Source organism: Microcaecilia unicolor, chromosome 9, assembly GCF_901765095.1.
Source record: "Microcaecilia unicolor chromosome 9, aMicUni1.1, whole genome shotgun sequence".
NCBI classification, from domain to species: Eukaryota; Metazoa; Chordata; class Amphibia; order Gymnophiona; family Siphonopidae; genus Microcaecilia; species Microcaecilia unicolor.
The window spans coordinates 138,046,352-138,070,430 of NC_044039.1; the positions used below are offsets into that span (position 1 = coordinate 138,046,352).

The following is a 24,079-nucleotide window of genomic DNA, read 5'->3' on the forward strand; positions in this document are numbered from 1 at the left end:
CTTCACTGGATTTCTTCCTTTGTTTTACACCAAGCTAAATACTTGTTCCCAAAGATAATACACAGGAATCTTCTTTAACCACAATACCAAAATTTCTCCTCAAAAATTTCAAACACATTAAATCTATTCCCTTTCCAGGTATTACATTATAATCTATACTATACTTCTATACTACAGCAACCAACATTAGTTCTGTGCAACTTACATCAAGCTAACATCACAGGCATACCTGAGGAAGATACAGATCTTAACAACACACCTTGGAAAGTAGTATATCTGACATGTCGCATTTAAAATGTACAATAATTACGTTAAATTTGCAAAACCCAACCTTAAACTATAAAATGTAGAACCAAGTCTGATTAGCAATTCAGAAATTTCTCAAACCACCAAGTTCTAAGTACTTTTCTAAATTTCAGGAGGTTAACAGATTAACAATAATAGGGAGGTCATTCCAAAATTTGACCCTTATAAGGGAAAATGAGGATTGAAAAACTCTTTTATACCTTATTAACCTCGGAGATGGCAGAAGTAGAAGCAAAGAATTACATAGTTGTACAGCAGTGGTCTGACAAAGAATAGTAATCAAAACTAACAAATACTCAGGAGCACAGCCATGGGGCGGGTATGAGGACGGGGAAAGAATGTGTTGGCAAGACAATTGACTGGTTCAGATGGAACTACGACACCACCTTCGGCAGCAACTTAGGGTGCGTGTGGAAGACTACTCTGTTGTGATGAAACTTGATATAAGGTGCATGTACTACTAAGGCCTGAAGCTCACTGACCCTACGAGCTGAAGTAACAGCCACCAAGAAAATGACCTTCCAGGTCAAGTACTTCAGATGGCAGGAATTCAGTGGCTCAAAAGGAGCTTTCATCAGCTGGGTGAGAACGACACTGAGATCCCATGACACCAGTGGAGGTTTGACCGAGGGCTTTGACAAAAGCAAACCTCTCATGAGGCGAACAACTAAAGGCTGTCCAGAGATAGGCTTATCCTCTACACAGCGATAAGCACTAATCGCACTAAGATGAACTCTTACTGAGTTGGTCTTGAGACTAAACTCCGATAAGTGTAGAATGTATTCAAGCAAGGTCTGTGTAGGACAAGAAAGAGGATCTAGGGCCTTGCTGTCACACCAGATGACAAACCTCCTCCATTTGAAAGAGTAACACCTCTTCGTGGAATCTTTTCTTGAAGCAAGCAAGACTTGAGAGTCACCCTCTGAAAGACCCAAGGAGGTGAATTCTAAGCTCTCAACATCCAGGCCATGAAAGCCAGAGACTGGAGGTTGGGATGTAGAAGCGACCCCTCGTTCTGGGTGATGAGGGTTGGAAAACATTCCAATATCCACGGTTCCTTGGAGAACAACTCCAGAAGAAGAGAGAATCAAATATGACGTTGCCAGAAGGGAGCAATCAGAATTATGGTTCTGCCGTCTTATTTTGAGTTTTAGAAAAGTCTTCCCTACAAGAGTTATGGGAGGATACGCATACAGGAGGCCCGTTCCCCAATGAAGGAGAAAGGCATCTGACGCTAGTCTGTCGCGGGACTGAAACCTGGAACAGAACTGAGGGACCTTGTGATTGATCTGAGTGGCAAAAAGATCCACTGAGGGGGTGACCCACGCTCGGAAGATTCTGCGGGCTATGCCCATGTTCAGTGACCACTCATGAGGTTGCATTATCCTGTTCAACCTGTCGGCCAGACTGTTGTTTACGCCTGAGACATAAGTGGCTTGGAGAAGCATGCCATGATGGTGTGCTCAAAGCCACATCTGGACGGCTTCCTGACACAGAGGGCGAGATCTGGTGCCCCCCTGCTTGTTGGTGTAATACATGACAACCTGATTGTCTGTCTGAATCAAAATGATTTGGTTGGACAGTCGATCTCTGAAAGCCTTTAGAGCATTCCAGATTGCTCGCAATTCCAGGAGATTGATCTGAAAACCTTTTTCCTGAAAGGACCAAGCTCCTTGAGTGTGAAGTCCATCTAAATGAGCTCCCCACCCCAGGAGGGATGCATCAGCTGTCAGCACTTTTTGTGGCTGAGGAATTTGGAATGGACGTCCCAAGGTCAAATTGGATCGAATGGCCCACCACTGAAGGGGAATCTGAAAGTCGGTGGACAGTTGGATCACATCCTCCAGATCCCCCGCAGCTTGACACCACTGGAAAGCTAGGGTCCATTGAGCTGATCTCATGTGTAGACGTGCCATGGGAGTTATATGAACTTTGGAAGCCATGTGCCCCAGAAGTCTCAACATCTGCCGAGCCGTGATCTGTTGAGACACTCGAGCTGTGGACACTAGGGACAGGAGGTTGTCTGCCCTTGCCTCGGGAAGATAAGCTCATGCTGTCTTTGTGTTCAACAGAGCTCCAATGAATTCCAACTTTTGAAATGGGGTGAGATGGGACTTGAAGTAATTGATCACAAACCCCAGTAGCTCTAGCACCTGAATAGTCATTCGCATGGACTGTAGAGCGCCTGCCTCCGAGGTGCTCTTCACTAACCAATCGTCGAGATAAGGGAACACATGCACTCCTAGCCTGCAGAGCGACTACATTTGCTGGGGAGCTGCAGTGGCCTTAGGTGCACGCTGTTGACGAGAATGAGCATGATGGGACTGAGCCTGGGCAGGCTGCCGAGAAGCAGGAGTGTACCTACGCCTATGATAGGAATAGGGATCACTCCTCTTCCCCCCCCCCCCTCCAAAAATACCTCCTAGATGAGGAGGTAGTAGCAGAAAACACCTGGTGGAAGAGAGAATCCATAGCATCATTATGCTTCTTGATCTGGTCAACTAGATCCTCTACTTTCTCACCAAAAATGTTATCCCCCCGGCAAGGAACATCCGCCATCCGCTGTTGGACCGAATGATCCAGGTCAGAGACATGCAGCCATGACAGTCTGCGCATCGCTATACCTTGAGCAGCAATCCTGGATGCTACATCAAAAGTGTCAAATGCACCCCTGCCAGGAACTTTCAACACGACTTCTGCTGCCTGACCACCTGGTGAAAAGGCTCGGCCTGCTCCGGAGGGAGTGCATCAACCAAGCTGGACAGTTGCCTTACCGAGTTCCGCAAGTGCACACTCGTGAAGAGCTGGTATGACTGGATCCTGGCGGCGAGCATAGCAGCCTGATACGTCTTCCTCCCAAAAGAATCCAAGGTCCTAGCTTCTCTGCCTGGGGGCACCGAGGCATAGTCTCTAGTACTCTTGGCTCTTTTGAGGGCAGAGTCCACCACCATGGAATTGTGAGGTAGCTGAGACTTCATCAATCCAGGTTCACCGTGGATCCGATACTGAGATTCAGGTTTTTTCGGGATCACAGGGTTAGACAGAAGGAATGATCAGTTTTGCATAAGGACTTCCTTCAGTACATTATGCAAAGGAGCCATTACAGCCTCTCTAGGTGGAGAAGGATAATCCAGGACCTCGAGCATCTCAGCACTGGGTTCATCCTCAACCTCCATAGGGAAAGGAATAGCCTTAGCCATTTCCTGGACAAAGGAGGTAAAGAACAGACTCTCCGGTGGAGATAGTCTCCTTTCTGGTGGAGGGGAAGGTTCAGAGGGAATCCCATAGAACTCATCAGAAGAAAAGTACTTTGGATCTTCCTCTTCCTCCCACGAATGCTCCTCTTCAGTATCGGACAAGACTTCTCTCAGGGCAGTCCAAGACTGAGCCTGCCTCGATGCCGAGGAACGATGTCCTCGATGGCGATGTCAAGAAGTCGACGCCCACCTGGACTGCGGTGAAGCTTCCTCCACCGACATCGAAGAGTCGACCTGGATGGCAGCTGACGCCGATGCCGCAGACAGAACGGACGGCGCAAGCACCCCCGACACCGAAGCAGACTGACGCAGCAATCCTTCCAGAAGCTCTGCAAGTAGGGCCCTGATGCACTCGTCGAGAGCCGCTGTCGGACAAGGCTGCGGGGTCAGTGGAGCAGCCGGTGGCAGAATCTGTCAAGGCTCGGGAGCAGGTACAAGGCTGCTAGGAGACCGATGCATCGGCACCTCCTGTATAAAGAGGGAGTGAACCTCTCGGCGCAGACGCTTCTTGGGTGCCAATTCCCTCAATGTCCCGGAGCTCCCGGCACCGTGTGTCGAAGGAGATCGATGACAGTGCTTCTTTGCCTTCACTCAACGCCTGTCATCGAAACTCCTCGGTACCGAGGATGTGGAATCCTCACGCCTCCTCGGGGCCGGGTCCGACAAAGGTCAGTCCCGGGGTACCTGCATAACAGGAGATCTCGAGACAGGTGGAGACCCACTTGATGCCTCACTGCTCCCAGCACGGGTTGGTCTCTCAGCAGCCATTACCTCTGCTCCCGACGTCGATGCTCCAGTCAATGTAGACACCGACGACCTCGGTACCGATGTCGAAGGACCGGACCAAGCCCCAAAAAGCTTTTCAAGTTGGGCTTCTCGAGGCGTTTGTGTCCGTTTCTTCATACGAAGACACAGACTACAAGTGGCTGGGCTATGGTCGGACCCAAGGCACTGGATACACCAAGCATGGGTATCGGTACCTGAGATGGTCCGGTTGCACCGAGAACAACGTTGGAAGCCACTGAGTGTCTTCGATGACATGGAAGGAAAAACGGCTTCGGCGAAATCAAATGACACAATTGTGCCAAAAAAGAGAAGGGCACAAAAAAGGAGAAAGGCTGGCCGTGTCGAAAAGAAAGTAAACTTAAAATAGGAAAAAAAAAAATACTAAGTAACTATGGGAATTTTTTTAAAGAAAATGACTAAAATAAAAGAAATAGTCGTCAGACTCTGTTCCTGGGCCAAGAACGAGGAGAGCAGAAAATATCCTGTCACCTCGTTGCGGTCAAAAAAGAACTAAGGGGCAAGCTCGCGCAACGGGCGGGATGTCGTCTGCACATGTGCGGTGCGCATGATTCACATTCCAAAGACTCTGGGCAAAAACTTTTTATTTTTGCTTGCAAAATTGCTGTTTCCTAGGCCGACGCGGACGTCGACCCATCTGTGAGAACAAGCAGCCTGCTTGTCCTTGGAGAACAAATTTTATTAAACAAACATGTACTAAACAAGTTTTTCCCATTTTTGATAGAGAAAATGCTTTGTATACAGGCCCTTAATAGCCACACTCAATGTGTACACAGAAGGGTTCTAGAGGGAGAAAGTAAAAACAGGAAAATCCAAATAGCTGCAAATAAAGGGTCATGGCACTGTTGTTTTAGTATAGGCTAGCTGTGATTGAGCTGCAAATCCAAACGAGGAAAAAACTGCTGAGATAAAACACTCTTAATACCTTAATATTCTGAGGAGAAAGATTACTCAGAATAAAGTGAATTGACTCTAAAGAATAGATCCAAACATTGTAAGGAGAAAATACTAGCTTTACGTAATGAAACAACATAACAAAGGATCTCTGGAACACTGACATAAGCATTTCTGAACAATAGTCTGTTTTAATACTTAGATTTCTCTGGTCAAAGGTCAGTTAACGTAGAGATTTGTTAGAACTTCTACTGATGTCCCAAAGCAGCAGAATCTAAATCTCAAAGTTTGTTTTCATTTTTTTGAAACTAAGACAATCCATGGTAGTTAAATGGCCAAAGTTATTTGTTTAAGTACCAAAATTATTTGCGTAAAATAGGAGCACACTAGGGGCAGGGTTTAATGTATATATTAATTCATTTGGAATTTACAATCCACTTAGCTGGCAAGCCAGTACTATACTGATTGTAATGCAAGAAAAATAATATTTAAAAAGGATTTAAAAAATATGTTATTGAAATAAAAATTAAGCCATGAAACTTGAATTGTGGATCACTGAAAGTCCACATTACTTTAAGAAAAATTAGTTATCCATTTAAGATTATGCCATGCTATGTTGCTGAAAATTGATGTCTAAACGGAGGGGGGGGGGGGGGGGGGGGGAGGATTCATCAAGTGGCGTTAGGGCCATAACATATGATACTTGGCCCTAACACTGCTTGACTTAAAATACCGTGGCAAAATTTAAGTCATCACGGGTTAGAGAGAAATGAGATGCAAAATATGCAAATCAAATTTTGCATCTCATTATTGCACAAATACCCTAACACTTGCAGTGATACACCCCAAGTAGAGTTAGGGCCAAAAAAGAACAGTAAAAAGCACAGTAAAATAACCTCAGCTTTTTGCTGGGGTTACTTTACAGCCCGGGAGCATCAGGCTGCAAAGCCATGGCGTGATGCTTCTGGGCCGACAGGGCTGGATCCCACCTCCCTCCCCCAATCAAGCACCCCCTTCCCAATAAGAGCTCTCCTTGTCCTGAGACCCCACCCCACCCCCCCCACAGGGGCTACCTCTCACAGCATTGGTGGTCCAATGAGGAGGGGTTTGAGGGATCTTTGGGTAGAAGCAATGCCCAAATCGCTCCTGTCCTATCCTGCACCACTCTCAAAATGGTGTGACTACCGGTAAGGGTCAAATTTCCATATAAGGAGATATCTTATATGAAAATCTGACCCCTACTGGTAGTGGCACGAGACTACCACTAGGGGTGCCATTTTGAGAGTGGTGCTAGATAGGGCAGAAACAACTGGGCATCACTCCTGCCTGAAGGCAGAGCAGTCAAGTTACCCATTCCAGGAGGGAGACTTTTTGGCCAGTAATGGATGTCTTCCAGTCTCATCGTGGTAAATTATGGGACCTGCAGCACTTATTTCAATGGATAAAATCATGGACTACAAGTCCCACACTGCTTTGGGAAATAAGTTTAAAACCAGGACCAGCCAAAAAGTCTCCCTCCTGGAATGGGTAACTTGGCAGCTCTGTGAAGGTCCCTTGGACTTTCCATTGGACCACCAATGCTGTGAAAGGTAGCCCTTGTGGGGGACGTGGGCAAGGGAGTCAAACAGAAAGAGGGGCTTTATGACGGGAGGGGGGACCCAGCCTGATGCTCCCAGGCAGTAAAATAACCCCAGCATTTTATCGTGTTTTTAGGTGAGATTCAGCAACCTGCGGTACCGGGATCATACAGGTTGCTGAATCCCACGGGAGATGAAGGTGCAGTAAAAAGGCAAAATTAACACACCTTGATGAATTCCTCCCCCCCCCCCCCAAATGTTTTACTACTCCAGGACCAATAGACAGCAAACTGTCCTTCTGAATCGATTTATCTAATGCCTCACAATCATTCTGTATGTTAATTTTTTTTTTTTATAAATTTGACTCTATATGGTGAACATGAGACAAAGGAAAGCATATGATTAATAGTGCAAGATGATAGGAGGCAGTACATCCGTACAAAATGACTGCAATCAATCAAGAGGGAAAAATACCTGCTGGAGGGCACTAGTAAACCTAAATCTTCAACTACTTCCAGCTCTTTAATAACACAGCAACTCACTTTTGTATGTATAACTATTCTCATTGCTTCAATTACAAATGTTTAACTTCCTATTTTAAATGAATTGACTTATTCTTAATTTTAGCCCACTTTTCAAAAACTATGTTCAAGGCAGGAAATTATGTTCCTACTTTTAATACTTCTGTGTGCCAAACTATTTCTCTCACAATTCTCTCATCATAAGAAACACAAGTTTTAAAAGTTAACAGCAAACTCTTAAAAAGTGCAACAATGCTGTGATGAATGGTGATGCTATACCAGGGGTGTAACTCCTTACAACATAAGCACAAACTGGGCACAAAACTTACTTTTCCAAAGAAGCCTTTGAAGAACTTCCTTTCCTGGAGGAACAGGGAGGACAAGTCGAGCACTATTACTGGTGGAAACTATAAGTCTCCCAGGGTTTCAAAACCAACATGCACATATTATATATAAGAAGTTAGGGAGGGAATGAGGGGAGTATCTTAATACTCCACAGATACTGCGATAGGCAAATGTGAAAATACTATGATAATGCTGATTAAAGCATTACATGGATTTCTAATAGAAAAACCTACACGTCCTAAAAATGGCAGAAAAGGTAGGTGGGGCGGGAAAGAAAGCCCAAAGGAAGTTCCATGCAAAGGAGCTATTTTCTTTGGCTATTTTTCTACCTTGCTGTTTAGATCTCTTTAGTAAGATAATCAGTCAAACTTGGCAGCAGAAAACATATGAACTGGCCAGTTTTTAAGACACAATGCCTTTAGGGATTCATTTTAATTTCAGATTTTAATTAGGCCTTTTCACTCCCAAGGCAGATTCTTGAAACCAGAAATATATGTATAACTCTAAATCATTTACAGGTAAAATGATGTGCCTAATTGTGTGCAGATAGGTATGTATATCAGATAACTAAAAATATCCTGTCTACGTGTCTGCTGGGTTACTTTCTCTTTATATCAAATACTGCAGATAGTTCTGATACAGTTTCAAGAAGGTGAAATAAATTAATGAAACACCAAGTTCTGCAAATCAAGTACTCTCAGAAAAATTTCAAACTTTAGAGACATATCTCTGTACATCCCTATTTTCTATGCACGAAACTAGTATATCCAATTTTCTGATTTGAAAAGAGAAGAGATCCCTTTATGCGTCTCACCCCAACTAGCCCAACTGGTGTACCTGTAAAAATTACCACTGCCTTATACTCGGGTCCAAATCAGAACATGGGCTCTGCTTTCAGTACTTTGCAGCAATAAGAGACCAGCAATTTAATGGACATATATTAATCTCACATGCCTCACTCCTTCCTAGATACAACAGGAGTTCTGGTGTGTAGTGGCCATGGATAGTCAAGTTCTACTTTGTGCAATAAGTACACTGCACAGTTACATACAGCACCTCCTGAGTTTTCAGCCTCTGGTAGGGCTTTCATTGTGCCTTAGGATTTCTTTTGGCAATATGAATCCTCTCTGGCAACCACACTGCTTGCTCCAGAGAGGCTGTTGTGCTATAAAACAGTTTTGAAAATGCTGGTGTTCTTTGGATTTAAAAGGGCTTGGAAAGACCGAGGAGGTTCCAAGATGACAGCAGCAAAGTAGCAGTGCTCCCTTCGGGTCTAGTTGTTATAGTGAAGAAGAAAGGCAAAGCAAGGTTTTTTCCCTCAGAACCCTTGTTGACACCTTCCTCTGTTGTGTCTGGACTGATGGATGTTTTTGTGACCCGCAGGGGTCCGTTTCTCCAGAATTAGCTGGTCGAGGATCGCTGGCTGCTCAAACATCGCTAACTTCCTTTGATGTTTGCTAGAGATATGCTTTAACACTATTTGAAAGAAGTGCTCCTGGTCTCGCAAGAATCAATTTCTCCATTAACTCGTATGTATTACCTACCACTGACTAAGAAGGAACCTGTGCAAGCTGCCCAGGTTATGGGCTCTGCCCCTGATACTGAGAATGATTTATTAAATATATCAGAGTAATTGGAGACTTCGGAATCCGAGGCTGTCTCTCTGGCTACTATGATAGTTTCACTGGCTTTGCCATCTGACTGTGAATGATTATTGACATTTTTCTTCAAAAAAAAAAAAATGAGATGTTCCCTTCTTGGGTTGTCAAGTTAGGATTTTTCCTGACTTAACAAAAAAGAGACTCAAAGAAGAAGGAAAAATGTTCCTTCTTCTTAAACCAGCTGTCCCCCAGTTAGGAGCTCTTTTCTTCTTTAAATATCCTTGTTAATGAGTTATTAAATGGAAATCAGTGCAATAGGTTTTTTTTTTTCTATGTGATAAGAGACCTATGTCTAGTTCTCCAGTTAAGGAAGTTACTACTGATTTGCAGTAATGAAGTATTTTCTGGAGTTTGATACTTTACTTTTGCATAATAATAATATCAGTGTCATTTTATATAGTTATCTTTATTTCTTCTTAAATTTCACTTGTACTCCTCCTCACAGCATTGTGGACTGTATAAGTTAAATATTGCTTCATTACGTTGGTTTTTGCCTAGCTTCCTTATAATATTTCTGTATTTTTTCTAACTGTTTGTACCTTGGATTATGTTTTAAATTGCAATAACAATAAATAAATAAAACAACGATCTAGCCAAAGGATGCTTTTAACCTAAATATTTTCCATATAAGACCCATTCAGTTTTGCAGCAAGCTAAATGATATACTGCAGTCGAACTGCGCAAGAAGAGCAGAAGTGGATCTTTGACTTTAGCGAAGGTTTTCCTTAGCACCCTGTTTTGTTTTCCTGGTCTGTGCAGCTGTTGGCAGTATCAAGGTCTCAATTAGGAGAAGTACCTCAATTTCTGAGACCAACACACTCAAAACATTGTCATTATTTAACACATATATGCTCTCAGTTCTGCACGTTATGGTTTCAAATAAAACTAGGCAGACTAGCAGAATTGTATTTGATGTCAAGAGCTAGTACTCAGCTTATACTAGAGATCTGAGCATGAACATTATATATAAAAAGTCTCCACTAACCACATAGAATGGGTTTAAACCCCAAACAGAAACTCTCCCCCTCCCAAATAGCTTGAAACATTTTTGCCACGTTTTTCAAATTCCAAAAGTATTTAGTGAAAGAAAGAAATTTAACAAAGGACTATAAACATTTAAACAAAAGCACATAGGATGCTGCTGCCAAGTTGAATGACCTCTGTAAGTAACTGTCAGTCTTTAAGGAGCCAGCAAAAGCCAGAGAGGTTCAACAGAAGCTACCTTATTCTTAGGTGATAGTTAATCGTTAATTTTGTTCTTAGGTCAAAGGTTAAACATGAAGATTTTTAAAAATGTCAGCAAGAGATTGCATGCAAGATGAATTTTATACAACACTAACAGTTAATTGTGAGCAAAGAAAAATGACTAATAGTTATGTTTCTTTTTTCACCTGCTAAAACAAGAACATACATTAAAAACAATGAACAAATTTAACAAATAGAAAACAAGGTCAGCAAGTTAGAAGTTAGCAGCACACAAAGCGCTACTTTGAAAAAAATGCAAGTAGCACAAAGGACATAAAGCATTACATCATGACACAAAGGTGTTCTTCCTGATATATACATTATAACAGGAACCAGATGCACAGAGCAAACTGTTTTGCCACTAACTACTCTTTGAACATCACTTAGAGCCCTGTTTACAAAGGTGCGCTAGCGTTTTTAGCATGTGCACAAAATTAGCGCATGCTGTGCCCATAGGAATTTTGTAGGCACCTACACAGTTAGCACACGCTAATGGTTAGCACACACTAAAACTGCTAACGTGCCTCTAGGGCAACTCAGTAAACAGGGCCCTAAGGAAGTTAAGATAAACAAAAAAGGAGGAACAAACCTCACGTAACCGTGAGCTAGCAAATAAAACAGTGAGGTAGATCCAAGGAGGTTACAAAAGACTCTTTATTGGAAACAGGTAAAAACCCGACACGGTTGTAAAGTCCTTGTGATAGCTGCAATTTGATGAGGACACTGAGTTGCAGTGGCCGTACAACCAGCAAAAAGTCAGTGATGCAAGTACAGCCACTGCAACTCAGTGTTCTCATCAAATTGCAGCTATCACAAGGACTTTACAACCGTGTCGGGTCATTTTTTACCTGTTTCCAATAAAGAGTCTTTTGTAACCTCCTTGGATCTACCTCACTGTTTTATTTGCTACCTAAGGAAGTTAATACATGCAGCAAAGCAAACTCTTTCATAGACCTATTATAGATGTCAAGTCAAAACTCTTCACGTATTTGTAATCAATAACAATTTTACAAGCTATAATGACAAACTTGCTTCTTCTCCATATAGATTTTCACCTCTGATGACATTATCAGGAGAAGCCTGATTGAGGTGGAATTTTGATACCACTGAGCTGCCCAGGAGGGAGACTTTTACGTCCATCCTGCATTTCTGTATTGCAGTTGAACAATGTAAGCAACCTTCGACAGAGACTATGAATGATACTATGGTGCTCATTTTCAAGAGAGAAAAATGTCTGAAAAATGATAAAGCAGCAGGAAGACATTTTTCTTGCCAAAATGTCTTAAGTTGCAATTTTGAAACTCTGATTTGATGAATTTTTCTCTGCAGTTTGTCCAAATTTTAAGGGGGCATGTTTTGAGTAGAACTTGGTGTTCCCAAAAATTAGATGTTTTTCAGCCATAACAGAACAAAACCAAAATATCTGGGGCAAAAATAGAGATAGTTTTGTCTATTGTACAGCGCTGCGTAACCCTGGCAGCGCTATAGAAATGCAAAGTAGTAGTAGTAGACCTGTTTCAAACATGACTAAGTTACTAAAGGTTGCCCTAAATGACCAGATGACCAATGGAAAGATTAAGGCATGATCCCCCCTTAATTCCCCAGTGGTCATTGACCCCCTCCAACCCCCAAAGATGTGATAGTACATACCAGGCTCTATGACACCTTCAGATAGGATTGTCATTCCTATTAGAGCAACAAGCTGATCCCAGGAATAGGCTACTGGTCAGAGCAGTTGACTAAACAGAAGGGGACCCAGGTCATATCCCACTCTAACTGGTATACTTGTGATGGGAAGTGTGAGTCTTCCAAAAACCATTAATTACCTGCTGTACACAAGTGATACCTGCAGGCTTGAGGGTTATTGTAGTGGTGCAGAGTGAGGTACAGTTGTTTTTTTCTGTCCTGGAAGGCTCACCATACAATATAAGGGGGTTATGGTGAAAGTTGCACCTGGAACCTTTTATGTGAAGTGCACTGTAATTAGACTGCCCCACTGCTGTTCCTGTTTGGCCACGCTACTAAAAATACTGGCCCCTAGACATTCCAATGGCTTGTTTTTGTGTGTTATTCCCTAAGGCTTTTCTTTCTCCCCCCCCCCCCCCAAAAAAAAAAAAGATAGCAGCTAAAGAAAGATACACTGAGCACAAAAATGTCTAGAAAATGGCAATTTTTGAAACAAAAAAATACATGTTTATCTGGTTCAAAAATCCTAGAACACTGCAATTATCATTTCAAAATGTACTGATAGTGCCATCTTTTTGAGAAATAATTCAACACACTAGGAAGGCATTTTTCTCAGTTCAGGGTCAGCCTCTTCAGTATCAGACATCCCTCCAAAACTTTAAAACAGAAATCAAAACATTTCTTTTCTCTGATGCATATTCTTAATCCCACCATTGCAATCCATAGACATTAAGCCTGTTGGATCCAACAGTCCAGTTGATCCCCTCCCATTTCTATCCCATCAAAAATCGTAGTTCAACCCCATCCCTCCTCCCTTTTTTTCTATTTTCTTTCTTTTCTATAATTTTTAGACTGTAAGCCACCTAGACAAGTTTTTTATGAGTGGGATAGTAAATCCTAAATAAACTTGATGCTTGAAATTGGACTTAGATGTCATATTGAAAATGCCCCTCTATATTAGTATATGTGAAGAATAAGGTTGGTAATATTGATATATTTTTCTCTTCATTCCTCTGATTGTGATTTTTTTAGTGACCATCTCCCATTTCTGACAACACTATCCTAATGCATTATGGGATCTGCAACATGGATTTCAATTTGTGGAATCAAAATGACCAAACTGCTTTGAGATACACTGTAGACCCTATATAATGAGCATCACTTTTCTCTTTGTGCTATTGCTTATTATTCTTTGCCTCCCTCCCCTCCTCAATAACACAGATTCACTTATAAAGTAAATATCTTGGACCCCTATGTTGGCATTATATGGGGTCTGCAGTGTATAAGCTCAAAACTAGGACTGGCCAAAAAGTGTCTTCTGGAAGTAGGTAACTTGGCAGCTATGATACCACTTTAAGCAAAATACATGCTGGATAAGTTACTATGGCCTACAGCTCAAGTCTACAAGTTGAAATCATCACTACCAAAAGGCATCTCATGGGTAGATACTTGAGTTCAAAAGAGGACTTTCATCAGCTGAATAAAAAGTCACACTGGACACACAGCATGTGGATTCAAGGGAGGCTTCAACTGAAACAAGCTCTTTTGTTTCTATACATACTGGTTAAAGCACCAATTGCCACTAAGCAGACTCTGAAAGATGAAGAAATTAATCAAACAGTTTCTGAGTAGGACATGAAAAGGCCTGCTCTACAGTCAGATGGCAAATCACAGAATTCCCCAATGCATATCTTCCTAGGAGGACATGAGATACTTCATACGAAATCCATAAATTACTTCCCTTTCAATATCTAAGTCAGAGGTTTTCAACCCAGTCCTCAAAGCACACCCAGCCAGTGTGCCTCGAGGACTGGGTTGAAAACCTCTGATCTAAGCTGTTGGAGACAGAGACTGGATGTTGAGATGAAATAGCATACCCTGAGACTATGTTATCAGACCTGGGAACGTCCCCTCCTCCCCCTAACAATTTCTGATTTGCAGCAAAACTAAACTTGCTTCACTCCATAAGTACCTATGAGTATCCTAGTTCTTTGGTCTCTTCTGACTGAATTTTACTAAAGACTTCACTATTAGAGGCTTTTTTTTTTTTAACCCTGTCAGGAATGTTACTTTAACAGGGAACCCATGAGAAATGTACTTGTTTCACACACTGAAAAAAGCAATTCTGTTTTGATTGTCTGAAGACTTCAAAATGTTCATCCCAGCACATCAATTTTCTAGAGCTATAAGCTAATCTCCTTCCCTGTACAAACTCTTGAGATGAGTCTAACAGAGTCTCAATGAATTCCAATTGAGTTGATGGGATGAAATTTGATTTGGGGTAATTTATGAAAACAAAAATGAAAGTAAGAAATTTTTGTGAGAAAAATCTAGCCTGCACACATGAAAAAAACTTCAGGCCAAGCACCAGTTTCAAAGAGCTAGGGAAATGTAAGTGGCCAGCTCACTCACTCACTCACACACACACACACACACACAAAAAGAGGATGCATTTCATTGTGAAGATGGCACTCACACAAGGAGTCCTAATCAAATGCTACCACACACAAAAAAAATAAAATGGGGGGGGGGGGGGGGGGGGAGGGCACAGAATGCGTTCACTGTCCAGGTAATTCTATACATGTCTGTAAAAGTTTCCAAGCTCTTCCTGAGGACTCTAGCCCCCTTGTTTACAAAGTCGCACTAGCGGCTGTCGACCGACAATGCTGACACAGCCCATTCAAAGTGAATAGGCTGTGTCAGCCTTAACGCAGTTTTGTAAACAGGGAGGTCGGTAATGCTCCATGTTGGCACCATCAAATGATGAGTGATCATTCTGCTAACCCTCAAAAACGCATGTTTTATATTTTAAGGCCAGAATCACTTCCATTGACCCAGTTTTTGTCACATGTTATAGCAACATTCATCACTTACCCATTTGGTTAATGCAACCAATTTACTAATGGGCCCTTTCATTAAAGCATGCGCTAAATACTGCACATCTTATTTTATATCTATGGGCCATGTGGAACTTAACACACAGCAATACCCATTAGAACAGGCTAAGCTTTAGTAAAAGGGCCCCTTAGTCTCAAGTTTCCTGAATAAGCAGAAAACACTCAAGATTCATTTTCAGTATTCAATTGAAATATGACTGCCACTTCACCAATTTGCTTCTTGATCTATGTCCCTCCATATACTACGGAAGATAAATACCCACTGGTGTAATAGGAAACATGAAAAGGGCTGGGGGATATTGTAAGCATGGTAAGAAAGAGAAAAAACAGCATAGCAGTTCTAAATCTACAAAGAGCTGGGCTAGGGACATGATTTAAAACTATAAATGGAGGAACAAATTTGAGTAAGTTAAATGCCTTGGGTAAGACAAGACATTTGTATTTCCATAATGCAACAGTGCTGCTATGAGAACTTTGGTCCCTTATTTTTTATTCTACCTTCAAAGTAAGAACAGTAATTGAATGAGAGAGTGGTCATGTTCTGGGAGACTAGGGTTGCATTTCCTACCGTAAATAAGGAGTACTCCCATTACATTAAATCTAGGCTTATTATACAGCCAGAGAGGACTCTAAATATTTTATACAATCAATGAATTCAAGTTAATATTACATACAGCTTTTAGTTTCTTCACAGCATCTTCACAGGTATGCATTCCTCTGGATTCATCCACTTCCACATGCCCTAGGTACTGTGGAGAAAATTAATTTTTACAAGGGGTTAGGAATGAAATAAAACTAAAATAGTACATATTAGAATTAGCTTTCGTATTATATGTAGAAGAATCATTCCCATTCTCCTTCCAATGTCCTGATGTAATAATCAATAACAAATAAGGCTCGTCAAACCATAATGTCATAACAACCACAGAGGCAGTCCATCTAGTGAAAACATTCACATGACAAATTTTTGTAGTGGAATAAGTGGACCCTCAGTATTCTATCCCCTGGATGTCACTCCTCCTGGCCCTGCCTCCCACCCAGTGCATGTGAGTGATGTCCAGGGAATTCAGGCTATAATTTTAATACAGATAATAGCGCGAACACCGCAGACAGCTTACCTGTCTACTATTTTTGTGCTGATCTATACTTTATTTTTGTTTGCTTTCAGTGCTGCTGTGCCCATGCTAGTTGCTGTCCCTGGACCTCCACAGTCCTCCTGGTGCACGTGAATGATGTCCAGGGGATTCAGGCTATAATTGAAACACTGTCTGTGACATTCGTGCCATGGGTGCACGCTCAAGGAGCAGGTCGTGTTTCATGGGGGGGGGGGGGCTCCTTGGGGTGACTGTTCGACGTATGGCGAGTAGTCTTGTGAGGTTTTTTTTTTCTTGGTTTTGCTTTGGTCTCTGCTCTCTGAATTTACTATGTTTTGGACTGCTTTAGGTTTAGAATTGTCTCTTTCTGCTTTCATGTCTGCTATTTCTGTCCTCTGAGGGCATTGTCCCCCTCACCTCCCTCAGGTTGCCCATTCTCCCTGCTTCACCCATGTCTGACCCAAGATTTGTCACTTTCCCCTATGGTCTCTTCTCCCTTCAGTTACGTATCCCGGTTACTATTCTTTTGCTGTCTCCTCTGTTGCTCAACTGTAGAGCCCTTCACTCTAAAATTGCTTTGGTTCTGGATGTTTTGCATTCTCATCTGGGGGTTCTCTTATTTCTCATGGAAATATACATCCATGAGGGAGAGAACCCGATCCTTACTCGGTGTCTCCCTCCAGCCTATACAGCATTTTCTTCCCCTAGGGCGTCTGGAAGGCAAAACGGGAGCATTGCATTGCTAGCTCCATCTGCTGTTCCTATTTCTCAACTTTCCCTTCGCTCACCTCCCACCTCCGAGGCAATGCTGTTCCACGTTTCATTTTCTACTCCGCTACTTATGCTTTTGGTATACCTTCCATTTAACCCATCTATCCCAGAACAAGATTCCTTTCTTTTCATCTGACTTGGTTCTTCAGTATCAGGATTTTAATATTCACTTTGATAATCCCTCTCGACTGTTTATTAGGCATGTATGTTCTCTCTTTTCAGATTTGAGTTTGATTCAATATGTTTGCTTTCCCACACATTCTGCTGGTCGTACTCTTGATCTAGTTCTTAGCAACTGTCACCTTCTGTTTCTCTTATGGATTGCGCATCCACTGCATTTTCTTGGTCTGATCATGTTCTTCTGGCTTTTAAAACTTTCCATCACGTCCCTCCAGCTTCCTTTTCTTATAACTTTCCCCATCACCCCCCCCCCCCCACACACACACACACACAGTTGATCACATTTCCATTGGATTTTCTCTCTCTACTACTCACATCCTAGGCATCTGCTTGAAACTCTTCACTCTATGCTGCCTTGTCCCGTCAGTGGCAGTCGGAAAACCAGCATGGTGTATCCTTTAAGAACAAAAAATGGTTTGGAAAACTCAAAATCAAAATCGGAGTGTCACCCCTCTCAACTTTTAAATCCCTAATCAGGATCTATAATTACATATAACAAAGAACCTCAAACCACCTCATGGACACCCATCGCTAATTTAGCTAGGTTTGCCATTCAAAAGAGGAGTAAAGTACTATCACTGGTTCAAGTGGGGAGAAGTGGAGAAAAAAAGCCAACCGTTCTCCATTTCTCCACTTCTCCCCACTTGAACCAGTGATAGTACTTTACTCCTCTTTTGAATGGCAAACCTAGTTAAATTAGCGATGGGTGTCCATGAGGTGGTTTGAGGTTCTTTTGTTATATGTAATTATAGATCCTGATTAGGGATTTAAAAGTTGAGAGGGGTGACACTCCTATTTTGATTTTGAGTTTTCCAAACCATTTTTTGTTTATAGAATTTGAATTACACGGGTTTTGGAGTTTCCCAGCATTTACATATAGAGTGTATCCTTTAAGAAACCATGATCTGAAATTTTTTCCCCTGAAATGTGAACTCCATATTGCAAAGTCACTTTGGCGGAAACGCAAATCCCCTGAGGCTTTAGATGCCTACAAGGCCCTTTTAGCTCATTACCATTCAGCTCTGAAAGAAGCTGAAAGAAGCTCGCCGAACCTACTATACCCATCTCATCCATAAGGCTCTCAATTTTCTGAAACAACTCTTTCTTTGGTAGCTCAAGTCTCGGGAAATTCTATTGCTCCTCCGCTCCTTATTCACTACATGCCCAGGATTTTGCAAATTTCTTTGTCTCCAAAGTTTCCTCTCTAAGAGCATCTTGTTTAGGTCTCTCCTCCCCTGTTGTCTACAGGACTGCCTTCTGTTACATCTTCCCTCACTCTCACTCCATGGCGTTGACTACCTCTTGGTCTCAGTTCACTTTGTCCTCATTCATTGTATTTGAAAAAAGTTCTTGGATCTGTTAGAAAGACCACTTGTTCCTTGGATCCAGTTCCCTCTATGTGGCGTCACGATTCCAGGCATGGATTGACTCAGTTTGCTCTGTCTATGCTCTCCAATAGTCTTTCACATGGTTTGGTCCCCAACTGCTGGAAAACTGCAGTGGTTCATACAATTTTGAAGGGAGGTTCCCTAGATAATTCCTTGGTCTCTAACTTTCTTCCAGTACCTAATCTTCCCTTCCTGGCTAAACTTGTTGAAAGATGTGTCTTGCTGAAACTCATGCAACACGTTGCGGCATCTAATATACTTCAACCATTCCAATCAGGGTTTCGCAAGGATCGTTCCAAGGAAACTATTATTGCTTCATTATTAAGTGACTGCTATTCTGCGTTCGATCAGGAAAAATCTGTTCTTATATGTCTGGATTTATCGGCTGTTTTTGACCTCGTGTGTCTCTCTTTCAGTGTCTCGTCTGGTTTCTCTTGGTATCACTGGAACAGTTCTATCTTATTTTACTTCTTTCCTTACTAACATGTCTTTTCATGCGTCTCTTTCCACTTCCTGCTCTACTGTCCAGTCGTTAACATGTGGTGTGCCCCAGGGGTCGGTGCTTTCTCCTCTCTTGTTCAATATTTTTCTCTGTCCACTTGCTTTGCTTATTCAAGATTCTCAGACTCGTTGTTATATTTACAGTACAAGATGACATTTTATTGGTCTCACCTCAGGACCCTGCATGTCCTATCTTATCTCAGCTTCAATGTACATTGGATAAGATTGTCAACGGGCTTTCTCCCCACCAAACTGTGGCCCTTTGGATTACTGGACATCAGGCGGCTCTCTCTTGTGCCCTTTGTTGCAGGGTGATCCTATTAAATTGGTGGATACCCTTAAATATTTAGGTATGTATATTGATTCAGCACTCACTTTTCACTCCCAAATTTCAGCAGTTACTAAATCCTGTTTCTATTCTTTATGCATGGTTCAGTCCATTAGGCCTTATCTGGATGAGGACAGCTGTGCCACCTGATTGTACACTCTAGTTGCTTCCAAGTTTAGATTACTGTAATCTTGTCTATCCTGGGCTCCCAGATAACAATATGGAACAATAGAGGCTGTGATCTACACGCAAATAAACCACAGGAGAATAATGCAGACCAGAGTGAAAGTAGGATTAGTTTTTATTTGGATTACTTAGTTTTAACTGGACTAATAATTTATGATATTATTATTATGTGTATTTTTATAGTGGAATGACAAGCCCCTGACACAGCCTCTGGGAGGCGAAATGAGGCCATGTTGGGCAATCGAGTTTAATAAAGAGTGTAGTTCTACTTTCATTCTAGTCTGCATTGTTCTCCTGTGGATATACTGGGCTCCCTACACTTGCTCTTAAGAAATTCTAAGAATACAGCAATCCGTTTGCTCACTGGTGCTCATTGTTATGATCATTGGATGCCTATAAAGTACTGCATAATCCATAAGCTTTTGACCCTAGTATTTAAAACCCTTCATTGTGGAACTTCTTTATACTTGGCATGTTTATTACACCATATAGACCTGCTCGGATACTCCGTTCTTGTTTGGCTCATCAGCTCTCAACACCCCCCTTTATATTTAAAGAGGCTTGAATCCACACTTCATTCAGCCTTTTTTGCAGTTGTCCCTTACCTTTGGAATTCTCTACCATCAGACATCCGGGGAGAGTAGTCTTATCCTTACTTTTGAGCCCTCATTAAGTCTTTTCTTTTTTCTCAGGCATTTTCAGACTGAGCGGTTTTCTATATCAGTACCTACCTATTAGCAGTAGCACTTGAAATGCTATCTATTGTTTTATTGTCCTTTTTCTAATTCTGTCCTGTTTATTGTAGTTCCTTTCTGTCTGAAATTGTAAACCACTTTGAGTATTTTGAAAGGCAGTATATAAATACTTGAATAAACAAACATATGACGAGGAAGCACTTACCGGTGCTGAATACTTTAAAGCAGCAATTGTAGGAGCCAAAAAGATCTCACCCTCTGACGTATATAACGTCATTAATTTACATCCTCAGGTTCCACAGTGGTAATAAGATGACTGCACACCATATTGCTTCAAATCCACACAAATATATGTGCTCAAAAACGTGCCTCAAAATATATATAATCATATCCAGATAAACTGAATCACTAACCTGTCCAGATAAATATATTCAATAAATTCAAAAAATGAAAGTCCAAACAGACTTATCTTAATCAGTCCAACATCGAGAAATAATCATAAATGCGGATGAGAGGAGGACTCAACAAGTCTCATTTCGCTTCCACTAAAATCACCCCTTGCCAGAATAATCCAATTTCGTGGCCATTTTCAGCAGGTGAGATCCTTGTGGGTCCTACAATCGCTGCTTTATAGTATTTAGCACTGGTGATTGCTTCCTCGTCATATATAATACAGAGGGTCCACTTATTCCACTACAAAAATGTGTCATGTGAACACTTCCACTAGATGGACTGCCCCTGTGGCTGTTATTACATTCTGGCTTGAAGAGCTTATTTACTATGGGATGTTATATATCTCTCCATAGAATTTATTGTTATGTGGGAGTTTTCCTGATGTAATAAACCACATTAGTGCTCGGTGTGGTAGTTTACTCATTTGTTTACACAATAAAAACCTTTTTACATTGGGCCAGAAAAAAGTGCTAAAAATGAACTGCTGCACTAGTGTTTATACAGTATTTAATTTTTGTTTTTTTTCTTTGTTATATTTGTACCCCGCGCTTTCCCACTCATGGCAGGCAATGGAGGGTTAAGTGACTTGCCCAGAGTCACAAGGAGCTGCCTGTGCCGGGAATTGAACTCAGTTCCCCAGGACCAAAGTCCACCACCCTAACCACTAGGCCACTCCTCCACGTAATTAGTGACTTACTCCCAGTGAAATAAACTATGCTAAACTTTAGCATGGTTTACTCCATCCCCTTAGGTGCTGAATCATTAATATAGACCAAGAAAAGTAGTCAAGATTTAATGAGTTATGAGATTAAAGTGTAACATTTCACTTCAGTTGACCCTTGAACTACTGCAGCAGGAAAAAAGGCCCTGATGGCCCAAGTAGGCTCCCAAAGCCCACCCTCCTCCCTTAAAAATAAAATCCATAGTGGTTCACCTCTTCAGAGAGAATCATTGTTGGCCCACTTAGCACCATAGTCCCCTCTATACTACCCCCGACTCCTCCAGAGCTGCTCAACTGACCAGTTTAAATAGTTCTCAGACACAGGAAGAAGTTGAAGTAACTGAAACAATCATGAAGAGTTCTTCTGAGGAAATGTCTTTTGCGCTATTACTATAGCTCTCTAGTATTCTCAAAAATTCTCCTCATCTTCCACTGGCTGATTTTGGCCATTTTTATTCAAGCTTCTGAACAATTGCATAAAAGAATTTAAGAATTATAGCTCATTTTTCATCCACAGTTTATATAGAGCAGTAAAAGAACAATAATTACATTTTAAAATTACAAAAGAAAGTATAAGAACATTAATAATACAGCACTAACCTTAATAAAATATAAGCGGAAATAAAATAAAGTGTTCAAAGTGAGTCTATAAAAATTATAAACCAATATAAGGCAAACATGTTAACAATCTCAGGATAAAATGGATTATAAAACTGAATAAGACATAAAAGGAAAAACGTTCATCCAAAACCAGAATTAGTCAGTAAAAGTACTACTGGTAGTTATTTATTTGAATTATTTAATATACCACTACTCAAGGTATAAAACACGACAGAAGGGCAAGCTAAATGGCACAACCTCAAAAACTGAAATTCTTGTGATAGGGAAAGAGGAGGATGAATGTTAGCCTCAGACTCTTCGTGTGGGTGCAACTGATGTACCAGTGCAGGAGGGGAGACAGTTGTTGGGTGAAACCTTGGACTGTCATCTTTCAATGAAAGAACAAATTATGCATGTAGTTCAATCAGCCTTCCGTCAATTGTGGATGTTGTTTTGTTTAAAACCCATGTTATGTACAGTAGATTTCAGGAGTTATCCAGGATATGATTCTGTCAAAAATTTGCTATAGTAATTCTCTTTATTTGGGTGTTCCAGAGTACAGGATCAAAGCTTATAGGAAACTACTAAAAATACAGCTTTTTGTTCAAGCCTTCCTTTGATATAGTACAGTTTTGGAAGCTATGACAGCAGCACTTTATGTTTTGGATTATGTTAGTAGTAATTTATGTTTAATTCTATTAATTGAAGATGTTTTGTTTTACATTGGTATGTATGCTTTTATGGAAACCACCTAGCTTATAGGCGGGTTAGAAGTGTTTAAAATAAATAAATAAAATAAAATCTCAAGCTACAGATGGACATGCCCATTTCGTGGGAAGAATCAATGTGTGTGAAAATGAACTTATCAGTGAGGTGAAGTAATATTACAGGTATGCTGTAAGAAGCTGGTTACAGATTGTAGAGGCCCTTGTTATCAGTGACCCCCTTCAGGGAACAGAGGGAGTTTGAAAAGTTTGAGGAATATTTTTACCATAGCACATACAGTTAACATATGGCACCAAGTTTAGTTCAGTTTATTAAAATATTTAATATACTACTACTACAACAGAGTAGATCAAAGCGGTTTACAACAAAATTCATAAAAATAAAAGGAATGTCAACAAAAAATAGGACAGTAATTATTCATTCAATAGGAAAGAAATGGGGTTAGGGAGTATGAGGTGACAACTTCATCAAGAACACGTCGTTACAACAATCATATGATATTGGGTAATGTGAAAGAGATTTTGTCTCAAACTGCCCCTTTGGGCAAAAATCCTAGCTTGCCCTACAGCACTTTTGTACCAGCAATGGGAGAATGGGAATAGTGCGGGCTGCGCTTTGTTTAGTAACACATGTGGGGGACCAGCTTTAAAGATTTTAGTTCCCTGTCCTGCAAATTTTATTTGAATGCTGAGTCAGAGGGCCTTCATTATTAGAATCAGGATGCACTTCTCACTTGAAGGTGGCTGGTGCTATCAAAACCATGGCCCATTGAGCTGTTTATGAGCACCCCAGGTCCAGAACGTACATTGAATTCACCTATATTTTGGTTGATATTACCACTTCCACAGTACAGCTACAGTGGTGGGTTGGTCAGTAGAATAGAAATCTACAGTTGAATCTGGACTATTCTGATTAGGAAATTAGCTCAGAGGTCATACAGAGTACAACTCGTATACAGATTGCTACACTAAGCTTATGCATCTCATTCCTTTTTTTGTTCAATATGCAGGTGGTACCTCAGAGATAAGGTGGAGGAAGTGTGGAGAGCTGGGTATTTTTTTTCCACATGTAGCAGGCCTGTCCTTTGGTTGCTTTATATTGGCGCATTGGGCATGCAGAGGAATAGGGTGATATTAGGTAAATGTTTCTCCCTTACTGCTCTTGGCAAGGCCATCTTATAAATGTTTCTAGGTTCACTGTGACTACATTTTGGAAGATGGCCCGTCTGTGCTGTGTTGGGCCT

General features: G+C 41.3%; 1 protein-coding gene across 6 annotated transcripts in view; it reads right to left on the minus strand.

Annotated features, from left to right (window-relative positions):
* NUMB (NUMB endocytic adaptor protein) overlaps window positions 1-24,079 on the minus strand; it is a 186,150-nt gene that overhangs the window by 66,862 nt on the left and 95,209 nt on the right. For 4 of the 6 annotated variants that reach the window (XM_030213792.1, XM_030213797.1, XM_030213793.1 and 1 more), the window contains 2 exons: window positions 15,868-15,942; window positions 7,689-7,721 (listed from right to left, as the gene is read on the minus strand). In XM_030213792.1, the coding sequence (XP_030069652.1) occupies window positions 7,689-7,721; window positions 15,868-15,942 (108 nt within the window). The remainder of the gene's footprint in view (window positions 1-7,688; window positions 7,722-15,867; window positions 15,943-24,079) is intronic. The other 2 variants (XM_030213798.1, XM_030213795.1) reach the window with 1 other exon arrangement.